We start from the raw sequence: 19,333 nt of genomic DNA, 5'->3' as shown, positions 1-19,333 counted from the left end.
CCTGTGAAGGGGAAGCTGCAATTTATATGGAAATCATAAAGCATCCAGAAATAACCTAGATCCTTTTAAATATTTTTGCTTGTTTTGCTTTACAAGTGTTACTTAAAGTAATATAATCAAGCAGAATTTTGTGTTTCTATATGCTGTACATAAAAACATCCAGGAATGGAAACCATTATTGTGGCCAGTAAATATAATTCTTTTGAAGCAGTCCTAGAATGTCTTCAAACACTCAAAATCCAAGTGTTGTGGACAATACAAATCTAAACAAATTTGTATGGAGCTGGGCTATAATATTAAGTAGTTGTGTTTTGGTTTTCCATAGCAGGTAAGTAAGTGTATGAGGTGTGATTTAAGAGGTTTTGAACTTTTTTTGGAAGTTTTATCTATATAAAAATATTTTCTGTTCTCTTTCTATAGAACATTCTGGCTTTAAATCCCCAGAAGCAGACACATGCAACTCTTCATTCAACTGCAGCAAAGAAACAAGTCAAAAAGCAATGGAAAAGGAATTCAGACAAAAGCTGTTCAGTAAGTGCACATTTTTATTGCATCTGGAACATACAGTAACTCATTGAGCCTGAAATTTCAGTTGTGTGAGAAGTTAAAATGAGTTTCCTGTGTTGTTCAGTAACCAAATTCAGCTCCTAGTTCTGTTCCAGCAGATACAAACTTACTTTGTGAGCAGCTTTTCAGAATGGAGTGCATGCCATACCTTTTTACTTTTTTGATTTAGTAAGTCTCTAATGCAACGTTTTCCCCTTTTGTTATGGAGTCTGATCCCTCTCAAGTATCAAGCAGTATCACAGCTGGCTGACAACCTCCTGAGCCTCACAGAACCACTTGCTCTCCATCAGTAGCCAGTGTCAGCTGCCTCTTCTGTACCCTGCAGGGCTGTTGCCCACTTGCTCATTTTTTTTTCTTTTTTTTCCAAGAGTAACACTGGGTAGAACAGCACTTCACTATTTTTTTTTTTTTTTTCTGAGACTTTTACAGGTTATTTTATTTCAGTGCAGAAATAGGAGAACCCATCATGTGTGTTTGTTATATACATGACCATATGTAGATATGTTATATGTAACTACATAAAGCTTACATTTAAAAATGGCTCTGTTTGTTAAATAATGTGTTGTATTTTTCAGGAAATAGGTGGCTTTAGAATAAAGAGTTTTTCATGATAAAGTGTATTCAGTACTTCTGCCATTAGATACCACTTCTTTTCTGGTATTCAGATTCCTTGTCTCAGTGTGATATTTGACTAATCCTATCAGATTTTGTTGTCTCTTTGATCTCTCATCCAATTAGAAGGTTTCTAGTATTTTTACTGTCTTTCTATGGATTCTTATTAAAAAAAACAAACCCCCACACACAAAAAGACCCCACCACACCACAGAACCCAAATAAAACCAAAAACCCCACAAAGTTCCTAATTTTCTCAAAATTATGGAATCTAATATGACCAAAAAATACTTGCTGGGAGGAGCAACTCAGGGAATCAGCATTTCAACCATACTTTAGTGTGTTTGCATTTCCATAGAATCTTTATTTAGCTTTAAGCTTTGTATTCTTTTAAAGCTGTACTGATGCTGTCTTTGCAGAATTACTGTTGAAGGGAAGGTGGGAGTATGAAAATACAAAACTAATTAAATTAACAGCCCTCAAAACTCTGAACAAAAGCTGCATCTGCTGAGGCATGCAGGCGGTGACTTTGTAATGTCTAATACACTTCCAGATGGCATACTTACATATTTCCTCAGAATAATTACACAAGTGAAATTTTAACAGCAAGCCTGCTCTGACACACTTTGGGTTGCCCATTAAATGAGTTCTGAAGTTAAAACCTGGTGTCAATATCTTTCCTCAACATTAGAAAAGGTTCAGTTATGCTTTCAGTGAGTGCTATTGTTTATTTACTGTGTTAGCAACTGGATTTTGCTGTAAAGGTGATTTATAGCTGTAGGCACAAGATCAGTCAGCTTTTCTTCAGAAACTTTAGCTCAGTTATCTAGATCAGAGTAGGTAAAGTCTTTATGGCCAAGTCACCCTCAGTAACAGTGCTAAAACTAAGCATTAGCACTGGTTTCTTTTGAGTCATGCTGAAAAGTGGTATAAACAGATTTCATGCTGAAAAGTGGTATAAACAGATCTCACTAGTCTGTGTGGCAAAACAGAGGTTCCTGTTGGTCAGAAGAAATAAAGAGTAGAGGAGTTCTGAGATGGCGATACTAATAGTAAATGTTGGAGAAGAAAGCAAAACTTAGGTAATATTAAGTAATCAATTTACAGATTAAACTAAAACAATTACATAAACTATGGATGCTGTGATGACTTGCTTTGATTTCAGGATTTTCCTAGGTAGTTCAGGATTGGTTAGATATCTTATTTATATTTTTATTTTTGTTTTCCTACTCTCTAGAATTCCATTTCTGTCTGTATTTTATGCTTTCTGACATTTAAATCATGAACTAGCTGGGCATGCATTGTGTGCGTTTGCATTACACCCAACACACTGAATTCCTTGCTTTTTGAGTAGGGTTTCTAAGCATTATGGGACAACTTCTTTTTTTACCTTGTAGATGTGTGGGTTTGTTATTTTAATGAAATTCTTCTCCACTATTTTTTATGAATTCATTTGTCACTAGAGAATTCAGTAGGATATTGTAGTCCAGCCTTTTTTTTATAATGAACACTTGGAGGTACCTGCTAAGGATATATGAGATGATGATACAAACTCACCTATGTATTCAGACATTCTTCAGTTTCTGCACTTAGAAATAATAGTAATAATTGCTCCAGATGGAAGAGTTGGAAGTATTTCAATCAGAGAAGAAAGGTGAAAAGGAAATGGGGTTTAGATTGGTTTGTAGTTAATTGCCACAGCCTGTAAAAGTATTGATTTTCTGGCAGTAGTAGCATTGTTCTTTGTCCTTACATGTGCTAAGCCAGATCAGCATTGTGCAGCAAGAGCCTCTCTTCCTTGAAGAACATCACTTTAAGCTCAGCAGTTTTTTGTAGGGACATTGCTTTTGGACAAAGGTCTTTGCCTTTTTTATAGTTCCTTCCAGCCATTAGAGAGAACTAAATTCTTCACCTTGTCTTTTGCTGTGCAACGTGAAGGTGCAACTACTGGATTGCTCTGTGCTAACTGTAGAGAGTGAGATTTGCAATTCAATACAAGATGTAACAGATCATGTTGCTCTTTAAATTCAGAGGACAAGGTTGCTCCCTAAAACAGTAGTAAAAGTTAGCTATAAATTTCAGTCTGCTTTGTACTTTGATAGTGTTTCTGTGGTTGTCACTGCTATGTATGGACATTTGTAAAGAGGAATACTTTTTTTTTTAAAAAAAAATATTTGTAAGGATCTCTTGGTTACAAATGTAACTAAACTCACATATAAAAATCTGTAAATAAGATTATTCTTTCTCAACTATAATCCATTTGTTACTCTACATATTGACCACTAGTGAGATGGGAAAATGCCATGTGATTTTTGTGCCCAGTCATGTATCACAGTTACAGAAAAACCGAGTTAGCAGTTCACAAAAAACCCTGACGTGTTGAATCAGAAATAGTGCACATCGCAAACAAGTAGATAATAAACTCAGTTCACCCAAGGCCTGAAATCAGAAACCTTAATGAAGAAATGCTTTTTCAGTAAATTGGCCATTTCTAGGCATCTATTGATGAAAGATTATATATTTATAAAATTAAAAATAATCCCAAATACAGTAAAATAGAGAACACTTATTAAAGGAAATCAACTCAATTATCTTTATAATCTAAACGTATAGTTTACCTTTGCAAATATTTATTTTTGTCTTCATTGCATATGAATATACAAGTTTAGCTCATTTCTGAATGAATATACAATGGCAGATGTCTCTCTAATCGCTGCTCTATTCAAACATTAATTGGTAGAACATATGTAGAATTCTACTAGTCTGAATAGGTATAGGATAGCAGCAGTCTTTTTAATCACATCACTATTCAACCACTAATTGGTGTGATGATTAAGGGACATTAGAGGGAGCACTTTGACATCTGATTCTTTGAACTGATGTCTGTTCAGACTGCACTGCATTCATCATGGCCAGACTGACTTTTTAAATAAAACGCTCTGATTCCCAAATGTGGAAAATATTACATTAGGATCTATTGAGGTGATTAGGGAATTTGAGAATGATTCTTTTATTTAACTAGTGATTGACTGTATACGCACAAACTACTCATATGAATAATACATGGGATACTGAGTATCAGAAAGAGCTGAGAAGTAACATCAAGAGATTTTCTCGTTTCTCATAGTGTCAATAATTAAATATTAATACACACTTTAAAATGTACCAGTTTAATCATTTAGCAGTCAAATTCCTACTCATGCATTTTTTAGATTAACTAATTACTCTGCATTTTCTCATATCGATACCATATGCTGGCATTTATAACCATTTTACTGGAATAAAGTGGTTTACATTTTTATATATGATATCACTTATACTTCCTCTAAGAAATGCATATAATAATCCTTACATTTTCCATTTTATTTTAGTTTCAATATCTTTAGGTATTTTCCTTAGAATATCTCAATAGCTCCTAACTTGCCTGACTGCTACAAATTAGTGCTTTTATGCACATTTTGTGTGTGTCAAATTGTAAATACTAGCTGATGGCAAGTTATGCCACATCCTTTTTTAGTTCATTAAAGCTAAACAGATCAGAGAGTAGAGGTAGGATGGGAAACAATCTTCACTGCTAACTTTCATCTTTTTGTATTTTTAGATGTGTATTTCTATATATGTACTTTTTTGTTTCCTGCATGAAGATAAAGTGGCCTTCTTGTGTTGGTATATTAGTCAACAGAATAAATAACAATAACAAGACTTTTTCAGCCCCTCTACTCCCACTTTTCTTTTTTCTTTTGTAAGCCATTGCCTATACTGAAACCTGTACTGCTCTTTCACTCTTTCATTTCCTCTCCTAGACTTCTTGTATAGTGACAGTCCCATCTCTGTTCTGTTTGAGAATCAATAAAATTAAAAATGATCATGAGAAATTGTAAGTGTTTGAACATTGCTTCTTGGAGAAACCTGTGCCATTGAGAGCATGTTCATAATTACTCACTTCAGATCTATTTATGTGGTCTAAGTCCTGAAAGACATCTTCTCACTAGAAGGAAAAGGAGCTGAGAGACCAATTTTAGTGTAAAGAAAGTAGTATAGCTACTGAATGTTGTTGTTTTACGTAGGGTTGGTAGCACTGTGCAGTCTTAAGTTGCACTGAAGTGTTAATTACAGAATCCTGCTTGCAGTGTGTCTGCTACTTTGCCATATATTTGGACAAAAATTTTCTGAGTACTGGTCTATCAATTCTTTTATGCCTAAAATAAAACAGTCACATATATGTAATAAAACAATAACTAGATTTAAGTATGAATGAACAGGTCTGGCAGAAAAGCTTGGTTTTGATCTGTTAACCAATCATGATAGCATTATATTTTTAAAAAAATCCAAACAATAGCTTCTTGATGCTTTGAAGCAAGAATGTGTAATAGACTGGGAATTGAAAAAGTATGTTGATCCATCAGAACATTTTTATCCCAATGCACAGTCCCCAGGTGGAAAGCACTTACTGTTCACCACTCACTGCTGCTTTGCTTCCAATATGCAGTATTCTTTGCTTACAATATTTTCTTGGTTTCAGAAACTCTTAAATTTTCTGTGGTTCATCTCAGGAATTATTTGAGACTTTCATAATTATTTCTCTGCTGTTTTATAAACTGATACATTGTTTGAATATAGTGTTGAAAATGTAACAACCCATCTAGTATTGTTACCAGAAATAATGTTTTTGGGATTCTTCAGTCTGCAAAAATGTGAGGTACTCCTTGGCAGAAGAACCTTCCTTATAGCATGTGTGGTCCACATGGATGATATGGGAACTGATGGGTGGTGCCATCTCTGGAACTGTGGTGTTGCCATGTTGAAGCATATTCCCTCTTAGTCTTTCTGGCTGTGTGCCTGTTCCAGCCATTCCAGCTGTCTTCAAAAAGCTACATGCATATGTTTTCTCCAGTCACTTCTTCCATCTCAAATTAGTCCTGTTTCTTCAGCAAGCATCTGGAACAATCACTCAGCAAAACTTCTCATTCCCCTCTAATACCAACACTAGGACAGCAGCCTGCTGTTGCTTAACTGCTGGCTAAAGCAGAAGAGGGTTTCTTCTATAGAGCTAAAGATGTGTATTCCATTTGAAAATTACCAAGTTGTAATTAATGTCTTTTTGTATTTTCCTTTAAAAAAATAAGCTGAAGATTTCTTGTTCATGTGCCATGTAAGAGGAACCTTATTAACATTGGTAAATCACGTTAAAAAAAAAGAAGTGTCCAAATGGCTGCCTATATAGTTGCCTCAAGGAATATGCCCCATTCAGAAAAGACAAGCATAAAGGTAGATCTTTTTAACCTGACAATGCAACAGTGAAAAGATAGCAAGGATAAAACCAAACCTTTATTCATCATAATAGCTGTAAGGAAGGGCAGTAAACTAATATCTAGTGTGCTGAGAATCTGCTATAGGTTTTCCACGCAGCAGGTTTAATTTGGCTGTGGCTGTAAATTAAATCAATCTAACCACAGAATCATAAAAATGTAGGTTTGAGAGAATTTCTGGATTGGGACAGAATAAAGTATAGCTGGATATTTCTTGACAGATATTTGTATAACCCTCTTTGAAGTGTTGAAGATTTGTTATACTTGTTCTTGTTTAATCAATGCAACAGCAATTTTTTTTTCCTAAAATATAATACATTTCATTTGTTGAAGATCGAATTGCTTTCTTGTCCTTCTACTTGCAGAACAATTTATAATTGTTTCCTTTTGGTACAAAATCTAGAGTATTAGAAGATTCTTGCTAGATATCTTTCCAGACACTGAACACACTGAAATATTCCGCAATGTGCTTTTCCTTCTGCAAGAGCATTGGATGGTCTTGTATTCAATTTATGTCCTAATTTCTGAGCCTCCAATTTGTCTTGATTTTTTTTTTTTTAGTTCTTATCTTGCCTTTTAAAATGCTTAACATCTCTTACTTCCTATGTTTATCCATGAACATGATATTGGTAGAAATCATGGGTACATTCATTATTTCCAGCTATCCAAATCATCGGTGTCCTGGGAACATCATGAAACATCTTTCATCACTGTTTTTCAGTGAGTTGTGCACTCGTTGGATATTTTTCTAGACTAAATTTTTAATTGCCTGGTGGTGTGGAATATCTATTAAAAAAAGTGCATGAGAATTGTCATGTCTGCCACCTATTCATGAGACTGTTCATCCTCTTAAGGACAGAAAATAGGGTAGATTCTTTTTTTACATTCTCATGTTGGCTTTTTTATATCAAATTATAATTTTTAACAAATGTATTCCATTTTCTCTTCTGGGGACTATGATTACAATTTTCACTCCCTGCCTTTTTTTTTTTTTTTTTTTTTTTTGCAAATAGAAACATTATCTTTGTCTCATCTGGCATTTTAGAACCCCAAGCCCTCATAGTCTTTGGATGCAATTGATAGTGGTTTGTGGAATGCTTCAGTTAGTTCCTTGGTGACTCAATATATGAACTCCATCTATCTGATTAAAAAAAAGTCTCTTTTTTCCATACTCAAGCTTGCAATTCCATGTTCTTGCTTAAAATACCTTTAGTAAATGTTTTGGCTGTACCATGCGTTTTTCACAAAGAGGGCAGGAAATGCTGAGAATAATTCAGTTTACACTGCATAATTTGTTATTTGTTCTCCTTTCCAGTACATAACATGCACTTCTCCTTATTTTCTTCTTGCTTCTCATATAGGTAGAACCTTCTTCTCATTATTTTTTTCTCTTCCTTGTTAATTAAAATTTGTTTGGTCCCTTAGCTTTCTGATTTTATTTCTGCAGTGCTTGTGCTTTTCAATTATACTTAGAGATATATATGCTTAGGTGTGGGTCATAACTTCCCTGCTTTTAGGATTTTTATTTCCAGGCCATGGGGGAGACTTGGTGTGATCATAAAGATCTATTAAGTGCTTTTTAATTTTTTTTTTCCACAATTAATTTCCCTTTGTGCATTTCTGTCAGTTTGCCCTTTCTCCTACTTTCCTTTACTGTTCACTATATTTTTCAGGAGGCACACCAAATATCACTGAGTCTACTGAAATTATATTTTGTGATTTCACCATTCTCATTCTATTATCCATAAAGCTTTCTGTACTTGGAATTGATTGCAGTGCTTTTAGATAGGGAAGTCATCGCAAGATGCTTTGCCTGTCTACATACAGCTTGGAGAACCATCGAACCTAGTAATGGTAGGGTGAAGCTATTCTTTGATATTATAACTGACAAACTTTGTTAGTAACAGTCATTAAATCAGAAACATAAACATAAAATTTTAAATAGTATCAACTCTCACCAGTTCAGGTGTCAGGCTGAATGGATTTTAGCTGTAAATTTAGCATATGGGAGTAGTCAGAATAGGTAATCACAGGATACAACATTAGTCAAGTTTGCATGTGGCAGTGTGTGGTTGTTGTTTTGTTTTTTTTTACTTAATTTAATATAAATCCTATAAAGGATTTATCAAAACTTATTTTATTATTTTATAAAACAAACTCAGATGTTAAGAAAACTATTTAGATCTCTGAGCTGAACTAAACAGCTCAAATACATGAATTTTGAGGAGATGGTTTTTAATTCAAATATACAAAACTTATTTGGAATTTACATCCTAACTTGTAAAGTTTACAAGAGTTTCAGATTGAGCTGGAAGACCATTTCCAGAAGAATAGTAAGGGTATGAGGATAACACAGAAGGAATTGAAAAAAACCCAAACAACGGATTGCTGGACAAAGCAGAAAGTACAGAGGGAAAAGTGAGAACTTTAAAAAGTCAAGTTGAGTCACACCTGGCAAAAGAAATGAAAACAAACAGTAAAAGGTTATTCAGCTATATAAAACAAATAGTAAAAGGTTCTTAAGCTATCTAAGTTAAAAGAAATGAAAGAACAAGGAAAGCCAGTATGAAGATAAGATTAAGCATCCTAGGTATTGTCTAAAATCCTTGTAAATCGTCCTAGTTTCAGTAAAGCAAGAGGTGACTAATGGTCACACAAGTGCAGAAATGGGAACTCTCCCAAATGGGCCAGATGGAAAACTTGGAGGATTTCTTCTCTAAAGTCAAAGGGACAGAAAAGTGTCCATAAAAGTACCATGGAAAAATTGATATGTGAAATTACAAGCTTAAGAGTAAAATAAATTGTAAGTTATAGTTCTTGATGAAAGAATAGCTGATGCAGTTAATTTTAAAAGATGGAGAACTGATGGGCAACTATAACTGTGTTAGTTTCATATCAGCAGCATGCTAAGCTTGGAAAACAAATTTTGAAGAAAGGTTTTATTAAGCACATTATGGGAAATATTAAGTAAGATATATAGGGCTTTTTCATTAGGGATAATCACTGCCACACTGACAAGGTTTTCTTTGGGTTTTTTGCCAATTAATAATGAAGTATCTGCTTAGATTAGAATAGTGACATGGATAAGGGACAGGATAGAAAGGAAATGAGAGTGAATAGCACTTAAAAAGAAGCTTCTGGGCTTTGAGCAGAGCTAGTTGAAGGATCAGTCTTCAGATTCATACCATTTAATATCTTCATTAATGAGCCTGACTTAAATATTAGGAGCATGCTACAAAAAAGTCGACGGGCACTGTCAATACAGAAGGAACTAGTACATCATAAAGAACTGTGTGACACTGAAGTTTAGAAAAAAAAAAGGAAAAGATAAGAATAACTTTAATAGTGCAATTAGTAGGCTGTGCAGCCAAGGGCTGAGGATAAGAATGACTTGAAGCTAATGGATGGAATTAAGAGAGAAGATGATTTAGAAATACCTGCTGATCAGAGGGTGATCATTCCATCAACTAGATGAGAAAATCTGGATGTGAGCACAAGAGAGTAACTCTGATTATCCAAGTTGTCACTTCCAGTCTTCTATACACTTTAATGTTTTGGACCACAGGTGTCTGACATAGCATGTTTAGTTATTCAATAGACTTTGTGCCGATTGCTACCAGTTAAAAGGGGATAATCATAGGATGTAGAATAAATTGCTTTTAAATCACTTCAAATACTGTAGTGATGAGTGCCACTGAAATGTTCATGGGCAAAAATAGTTCTGCCACCATCAAAGGTTTTCAATAATATGCAGTAAATAATGCTACACACTAAGCACACGTGTTAAAAGGCTATTGATGAGGTGAGCACTCTGTGCTCTGAGTCAGGCAGCACTTCTGTATAAAAGAGCATATGACCAAATGATTAAAAGTGCTGTTTTACTGCATATGTGTGAAAGGGCCAAATCAAGTTTTGCAACAGCAAACCTTTTTATAGGCATTTTTAAAAATTAAGTGCTTGGCTTTGCAATGCCTGTATTTGTTTTATGGTGGTCTGTGTCTTCTGTGGGTTCAGCTGTGTTCTCCAACCAACTCTACATATCCTTACTTTGGCCTTTAACTTCTGCAAATGTTACTATAGAATGAGGTGAATGAACTGGGATTATATACCTGAGTTGGTTTCTGTCCTTTGTTTACCTATGAATCATTTGTGCTTTCTCTTTCCTACCTAACAATTTGTAGCTGTCATACTGATGCTGTTAAATATTTTCTTAAGCGATGATCGCTGTGTATTCTTTTCACTTACTACTGATACTCAGCTATGCAGACATTAAATTCCAGGTAATAACACTGATTTTGATGCCCTTCCGAAAGCCTCATGCTAACTGAACATTTTCTGCATTCTATAGGGCTTCATCATATATCGGTCCTTAGCTAAATTATATAGTTATCTTTTGCTTTAGCATTTCTGTTTCTTGACTCTCTTTCCAGAGCACCTTATATTTTTAAGGTTGTAATCTCTTTGGTAAATATTATTTCCATCCTAAAATTAAGAATTTAATTTTTTTTCAGATGTTGCCATAGGAAGGAGTCTTTCAATGCTGGAATAATTAAAAAAACCCACAACTGTCCAGGAAACTGGCTCACTATCTGACCCCTTGAAACAGTCTGGCTAATGCTGACTCATCAGTACTTTGAAAAGCATGGTCTCAAAGAGCATTTGTTTCTAACTTTTGAAGACTGAGCACAGCAAACTTTTGTCTTAAAAGAAAAGAGGGAGTGAGGGGGAAGCTTCACTTTAACTTCTCTCACCTTTGAAGTAATAAAAAAATAATAGATATTGAAAATCTTTTAAGATTGGATCTCTACAAATTAAGGGGCAGGCTGGCATGGGAGATACAGTTGTGGAGGTCTATTACAGACCTCCTGATCTGGACGAGGGAGTTGATGAGGATTTCTACAGGCAGCTGAAGGCAGCTTTGCAACTACAGGCCTTAGTCCTCATGGAGGATTTTAACTACCCAGGTATTTGCTGGACTGGAGGATAGCAAATGTCACTCCAGTCTACAAGAAGGGCAAGAAGGAGGACCTGGGTAGCTGTAGACTGGTCATCCTCACCTCCATCCCTGGAAAGGTGATGGAACAACTTGTTCTTGTCACTATCTCTAGGCATATCAAGGATGAGGGGGTCATTAAGAGCAGCCAACACGGTTTTACCAAGGGAAAGCCATGTTTGACCAACCTTATAGCCTGCTATGAGGAAGTAGCTAGGTGGATAGATGATGGTAGGGTGATAGATGTCGTTTATCTTGATTTCAGTAGAACATTTGACACTGTCTCCCATGGCATCCTCCTAGATAAACTGAGGAAGTATAGTCTTGATGGTTAGGTAGTGAGGTGGATCATGAACTGGTTGAAAGGAAGAAGTCAGAGAATTTTGTCAGTGGGACAAAATCTAGTTGGAGGTCTGTGACTAGTGGAGTCCCTCAGGGGTCAGTACTGGGACTGGTACTATTCAATACTTTCATCAACAACCTGGATGAGGGAACAGAGTGTGGAGGAGGAGTGGCTGGGAGGAGTGGCTGACACACCAGAAGGCTGTGCTGCCATTCAGCAAGACCTAGACAGGCTGGAGAGTTGGGCAGGGAGAAACTTGATGAAATTCAACAAGGGCAAGTGTAGAGTCTTGCATATGGGGAGTAACAAACCAATGTACCAGCACAGGCTGGGGGCTGACCTGCTGGGGCGCAGTGTAGGAGAAAGGGAACTGGGGATCCTGGTGGACAGGAGGCTGACCATGAGCCAGCAATGTGTCTTTGTAGCCAAGAAGGCCAGTGGCATCCTGGGGTGCATTAGAAAGGGTGTGGTTAGTAGGTCAAGAGAGGTTCTCCTCCCCATCTATTCTGCCTTGGTGAGGCCGCATCTGGAATATTGTGTCCAGTTCTGGGCCCCTCAGTTCCAGAAGGACAGGGAACTGCTTGAAAGAGTCCAGCACAGAGCCACAGAGATGATCAAGGGAGTGGAACATCTCCCTTACGAGGAAAGGCTGAGGGAGCTGGGTCACTTAAGCTTGGAGGAGACTGAGAGGCGACCTCATCAATGTTTACAAATATGTTAAGGGTGAGTGTCAGGAGGACAGAGCCAGGCTTTTTTCAGTGATATCCAGTGATAGGACAAGGGGCAATGGGTGCAAACTGGAACATAGCAGGTTCCATGTCAATATCAGAAAAAAACTTCTTTACTGTGAGAGTAACAGAGCCCTGGGACAGGCTGCCCAGAGATGTTGTGGAGTCTCCTTCACTGGAGACATTCAAAACCCACCTGGACATGTTCCTGTGTGATGTGCTTTAGGTGATCCTGCTCTGGCAGGGGGATTGGACTAGATGATCTTTTGAGGTCCCTTCCAACCCCTAAGATTCTGTGTGATTCTGTGATAAGCTTTAGGAACAAACTTCACTTCCTTAATCATCTCACTGAATTTCTGACAACACTTAGACCACTTTTCCTATCCTCTACGGTATGGAGACAACCTGTTGTCTTTTTTGTAGTACAAAGCTTTCAAAAGCATCTTTGCAACAGTGTAAGAAATCAATGAATCTCAGCTAGAAAAGCATACAAAGTAACTATTTAAGAGTTGAGTAAATTTAAAATTATTTTTAATTGCATAAGAAATATTTCTGTAATGTTCTATTTCTCAAAGATTTTAACAGCAGTAGTGTAAGTGAACAGCAGTAACAGAAGCTGCATGTGTTTTACAGAGAACATGAGAGACATGGGGCATCATCCATCAGAATATGTGGCTATTTCTTGTGGCCATTCTTGTTGGTTCTTTCTCTAGAATGTTTCTTTCTCATTTATATCTTTCTCTGCATTTATTTGCTAGTGAACAGACAAACAATGTGAGAAGGATCTTGCATATATTAGTAGCAATAAGTCTGAAAAGCTCTGTTGCCACCAGGGCTCTAGAAAAGCTGTGGAGAGGTACAGGGTGTTGCTAAGCAACACCGCATGGCCACACATAGTATTTTTCTTTTATTTATTCTTCAGTTTGAGTGTGTCCTGCTTGGAGCCATTTGGGTAATAGTTAAGCAAGCACAAAGAATCAGAGAGCTGCAGGAGTTGAAAAAAGGAATGCAATCTAAAAAAAATAAGAAAGGAGAAGCCATGACACATAATGAAACAGACCGAGAGACATGAAATAATTAGTAAGGACTAGGGGAAAAAAGTAAACAAGCATAGGGAAATAGAACAGGAGAGGAAAAATCACAAGTAATAAAGGAAAAAAAAAATCAAACTAGAAAAGGAAAGATAGGACACTACTGAAGAAAAATTAAAAAATGAAAGCTCAAATAATGTATACATCAGGGAAACATGGAAACTGCTGCATAAGAATTAAAAATCAGAGATGAAAATGGCTTTGAGAAGAAAAACGAGAAATTTGGTAATCGTGTTAAAAGTGTAATAATTTTTTTTTGCATCCACCCTGCTCTTTTCCATAGCTCTTTTTGCACATGTGCAATAGTAGTAGTGACACTTTGAAGCTGGAGACTGATTAAGAAATCCAATATGTTTTCCAGAGAGGGAAAATAATTTAAAGTAACATTTTCAGTGTTTACAAAATATTAATTATGTATGTTTGAAAACAGCATTTTCAAAACTAGGTTATTGTGGTTTAGTATAAAATGTGGATGATTATATTAAGGGTACAAGGTTAAGCTCTAGTTGCCAGGAGGTAGGGGGTTGTTTATACTCTCAAAGTTACGCATGTAAGTGGAAGCAAGTCTGTCTTGTGTAGCATTCTGGAAACTGAAAGTCCTTCACTTGGCAGTACCTCCAGCCACTTTTAGGCTTGAGAGTAGCACAACCTTGTGAGGAAAGTGCTGTGACAGAGCTAGCCCTTCTGAGAGACCCCATTAATTATCTCAGGAACTCTGTTACCGAGCCCAAATTTCTTGAGGACCCCTGTTTGTGGGACCTGAACTAGACTTCTCCAAAGACTGTTAAGCCTAGCTTGTGCCAAGGAGCCTTGCATCATACTTCTGGTGGATGTTGGCTCCATATGTGCTTGGAAATTGCTGGGAAGGTGCTTGCCTAGTGCTCTGGGGCATGCTTGTGTTGCTCATCTCAGCTTGAACACAGCAATGTTTAGCGGACTAGTAAGGAGAATACAGCACTCAGAACTGTCTGAAGGCAGGCCACAAGGTTTTGGGAGAAGAAAGCTTTTCAGGTGGAGACATGAAAGCTTTGAAAGGAGTAAAAGCCTTACAAAGAAGACCGAAAATGAGACCTAGAACTAGAAGAGTGCATAGTGCCACAGGTATTGTGTTGTGACATGCTCTTCTCTCTAAGGATGTAAATGGATCTGAGGCCTGAGGCTGTTTATGCTGGCTGTTGTTTTCAAGCTGCACATGAATAAACAGTGTTACAGCAGCATTCTCCTAATGCTTTTTCTAATGTTTACTTTGAAAAGTACTTCTGAATGCCCTGTTTACAAATGTAGCTACACATAAACTCTCTCCACTTCTGTGTATAGGAAAGTTCCTGTTCTTGTAATTTCTTACAGAAAATAATTCAATACCATTCCTATAAATTTGTATTGGGAGATTCTCAAGCTCATGAAAGATGCATGGTATCTTATTTAAAGAAAATTACACTTTTCTTTGAACACTTTTCCCTTAGTTTTGATTGTCTGTGTGTCTATAACTAGATGACACAACAGATGGTGGTAACATTGTAGGATCTGCAGCCATTGTAATAGTCTCATATCTCTAATTCTCAAAATATTTTTTGAGAGGAGAAAATATTTAATAGTAGCAGTGTTTGTGCTGTCCTACTTTATTGTCTCATTCTCCCCCACCCCGACTTCACTTCCAAGCTCCTTAGCTTTCATTTTGACTGACTTTTCTCAATCCAAGATATTTAAAGGTACATAATTGTGTTGACTGTTGAGCAGATTTGGCTTAGTGGTTCTTTGTGCATTCTTACACATGCTTTTTAGTTTAATGATTTTTGTTTGTTTGGTTTGGTGTTTGTTTGGTTATTTTTGTAATTGTTAGATTCTGAGGTCACTTTAGTGTATGTGGACCCTGTAAAGAGTGTATTTAAACATAGTAGTCTTTTTCACTATGTTGTTGGTTGTTTTTTTTTTTTTTTTTCAAAATGCTATGAAGAATAGAAGGAAAATACAGCAAATTTTCCTTTGATTCAGCCATTTTAGATGGTGATTAATATAAAATGTATTCAAATACTTGGCTTTCCGGAACATCTCAGTATAAAGACATGTCTTTTGAATCTTAAAGAAAATTGAAATAGTGGAGAAATTGCAGCCTAGTTTTTTTTTCCCCAGACATATGTGAACGTCAACTCACTTATATGTCTTCTCATGACATATCCTGCTATCACCTACAATTACTTCAGTCAACATGTAGTTTAAAATATAAAAGTTGAAGTAACATTTTATTGGTGTTTTCATATGCTGCTCATAATTTATGAATGAGCTTTGGACTATTTTAAGTCAATTCCTCAGGTTTTCATTAGGAATGATAGGGATGCAAAAGCTGATAAAAAGTGGCAGCATGTAACACAACTGCACCAGAGTCTTGATACAGAACAGGTTGTGCTCTACTGGCTGCAGCCTTCTTTCCTAATTTATTGCTTTTACTTGGGTAGATGGTTCTCAAGCACACTTAATATTTCCATTTTTTCCCTCTGGGAAATCTAGTCTCAATTTCATATTTGGCTTTGCCTTTGGTAAATACTCTGAACTGTCACATGAGGAAATTTGCTTCATTGTTATCTAAGTCATCTGTTATGCTAAAATACTGATATTCAGATAACACAGTAATCTAGACTAGAAGTGCATAAACTCTATTCTTGCTAATTCACCAAGTCAGAGGATGTTGAATTAATTTTACTTTTTGTGGAATTGATTCAGTTTTTTGTAAAGAAAATTTGGAGGAAGGATGCTAGTTTATGTGAGGACTTGGCCAGTGAGCGTAGTGACATATAACCATATTTTTAGGGCAAAAAAAGTGATCATTCACAGGCATTGAAGTATTTTTTAATGCAGAGTTGTCATTTTTTTTCTTCTACTAAGCAAAGCAGAGGACACAATTTTCAGTAAAAAGAAAAATTGGCTTCATCCTGGCTCAAACCAGGACACCCACCCCTCTTGCAGGCAGAAACATAGGGCTGCTTGTAGCCCAGAAATCATAGATCCTACTGTGTTCTCTGTACATGCATCTAGTTCCTTGGTACTATTGCTACTTTCTTGGGGCTGTTGGCCTTGTATTTAGTATTATTTAGGCTCTTTCCAGGGGACTTACAGGCTATTTTATGTCAGTCTTCTAGACATTGTAGAGAATTAGGAGTACACAACTAGTAAGTACATGGAAAGTGGTTTAGCTGGTGCATGTGTTTCTCTAGCTGTCAACAGAAAGACACGATCTGTAAGATTAGGAGAGAAGGACCTCGGTAGGACTTTGCTGTTGTGGTTTAACTCCAGCTGAAAACTAAATACAACACAGCTGCTTACTCATTTTTACCGTTCAGTGGGATGGGGGAGAGAATCAGAAGGATAAAAGTGTGAAAACTCATGGGTTGAGACAAAGACAGATAAAGCAAAAGTCATGCATGCAAGCAAAGCAGCACAAGGAATCCATTCACTACTTCCTAGAGGCAGGCAGGTGCTCAGCTATCTCTAGAAAAACAGCTCTGTCACATGTAACAGTTACTTGGGAACACAAAATGCCATTAAGCCTTAATGTCCTTCTTCCTTCTTCTTCCCCTAGCTTTTTATTGCTGAGCGTGGCATCATATGTAATTTGTTTTTATTCCTCTACAGAGGGCTGGACTGCATTGTTTCAGAATGGCGCTTAAACGTTTTATTGTAACTTTAAGTTTTAAAAGCTCTTTAATAATTACTGAGCTGTGCATGAAAAATAAGTGAGATACTGCAAGTTGGTACTCTCAGAAATGTGGGGTTAATTCCTTAAATTCTTGGTCATTCAGCTTCTAAAAAAAGCAAGAGCTTTTAGGTATATGTTTTTTTCTTATGGTCTTTGTTGAAGGTCAAGAAAAATCTGTTCCTTAGGAGTACAGTTCTACCTGCATTTTAAAGATTCTTCCTTTTTTTCCTGGTTATGAGCTCTGTAAATGTTAATTCTCAATACGAGTCTGGTCTTTACCTATGTATTCTCATTTTATTTAATCTCAATGAGTCAGGGGAATATTTACCCAAGCATAGTAAAGAATACCAGGGGAAAAGCAAGCTAGGTTGAGGTATGGGAAAGTACTGGGAGGGGAATGAGTGCAACATCTGGGGATAGTTTTTTTTCTTAGTTTTATTTTCACTGTCAACTGAAAATAATATACTTAGAAATTCTGTGTAGACCCTGTCTCCTTACTTGGACTTCATGCCCTTAAAGTAATAAATTGCAAATGTTTACTATGAGTACTGAAGTATCAGAGGATTCAACCACCAAGAATGGGTCCCAGATAGAATCTTAAACTTCCGTGAAGGCACTCATGCAGTGCTCAGGCTCCCAGTAAGAAAAAGGCAGCACTACAGGGCACATTAAAAAAGAAATAGTATCTAGGTTTAGCTTGTCATATTCTAAGAGACGATGTGTTTTTCTTCCTGCTGTAGGGCCCTATCCCATGCAGGAAAGCAGACTTAATTGTCCCTTCAGATGCAGAGGGACCGATAACGTGTTGCCTAGTGTTCCCATTCATCTACTGACAAACTAATCAAATTTAACATTTGTTCTAGGAAGAGAAGGAAACAAGTGGAAGAGGCAAAGGTTTTTCTTCCTTTTTGGTCTTGAAGATTTGTCTGTGTTTTAAAGATGGGTCATGAGAGGAGAAGCATTATAATATGTCCTGTCTAGTGGCATCACCTGCATTCTCTACTCCTTTATTATTTCCAGCTATCACTCTGCTGCTTTGCATATCTTTTGTAGCTTTTTTTCTTTAAAGTCACTTGGTCTACTATTCTTTGTATTTTCTCATCTTCCCTGTGTCACTACTGTGTGATGTGTTAGCCATTGCCAAAACACGTGGTGTCTGCATCTGCTCTGACAGCAGAAGGTTGAAGGCAAGCAAAATACCACACCCTTTTGTGAACATGAAGGCTGTTATAAATTTGCCACTTGAAAGTTGTGCGTGGAACAGCATGAAAAAGAAGTCAGCAGAATGCCATCTTGGATTGGAGTATCTTTCACAGTCCTGGTAATATTGCAAACTAAAGTGTTTTGTATGCTTAATAAATAATTAATTTCTATATAATTACCTATCTGTAAGGATTAAGTACACCATACTGTAAACTGGGAAAACTAAAGAAAATTCCAAAATTGTCAGCTTCCACTTCAGAATTCCCAGCTACATTGGTGATATTTCTGGTAATTAATAACAAAGGACACCCTTGCAGTTTCAAAAAATAACTCATGCATCAAAGTTTCCAGGTATTTGTCCTGTTTTAGCAATATACTCCTGTTTTTGGAGAAAATGTGGTACTTGTGTTTGAGTTTGCATGTGCAAACTCAAAGTGCAAGTGCCTTAAGAATAATATTCCTCTAAAAAAAAAAAAGAGGATAGTTTACATGTTTATGCTATTAAGGTACTGATTATAGCTACTCACAATTCTATTTAATATTTTTTGATTGATTTTAAAAATATAATTACTAATATTTCAAGCTGGTTTTCTGTTGGAAGTCTGCTATTTCTGATGTATTAATATCTATATTTTTCAAAGAGCCTGTATAGTCAATGTGACTGTATCACATAATGAAAAAATCGTTATAACAAATGTTCACGTATTATGCATGACATGCTGTCAAATGTTACATAAATACCTGAGGGCTCAATATACTTTCTGCAGATATTAGGAATAGGTACATATTAACACCC

The 19,333-nt window shown here is 36.3% G+C and overlaps 1 protein-coding gene across 1 annotated transcript in view; it reads left to right on the top strand.

Moving 5' to 3' along the window:
• Window positions 1-218: 218 nt before the first annotated feature.
• Window positions 219-19,333, top strand: part of DPYD (dihydropyrimidine dehydrogenase) — a 308,687-nt gene continuing 289,572 nt past the window's right edge. The window contains exons 1-2 of the mRNA XM_010006772.1: window positions 219-275; window positions 421-531. Of these exons, the coding sequence (XP_010005074.1) occupies window positions 219-275; window positions 421-531 (168 nt within the window). The remainder of the gene's footprint in view (window positions 276-420; window positions 532-19,333) is intronic.

This window comes from Chaetura pelagica, unplaced genomic scaffold, assembly GCF_000747805.2.
Source record: "Chaetura pelagica isolate M959 unplaced genomic scaffold, ChaPel_1.0 scaffold69, whole genome shotgun sequence".
Lineage (NCBI taxonomy): Eukaryota > Metazoa > Chordata > Aves > Apodiformes > Apodidae > Chaetura > Chaetura pelagica.
The sequence above is the reverse complement of the archived record's forward strand: the minus strand, read 5'-3'. Positions and strand labels throughout refer to the sequence as shown.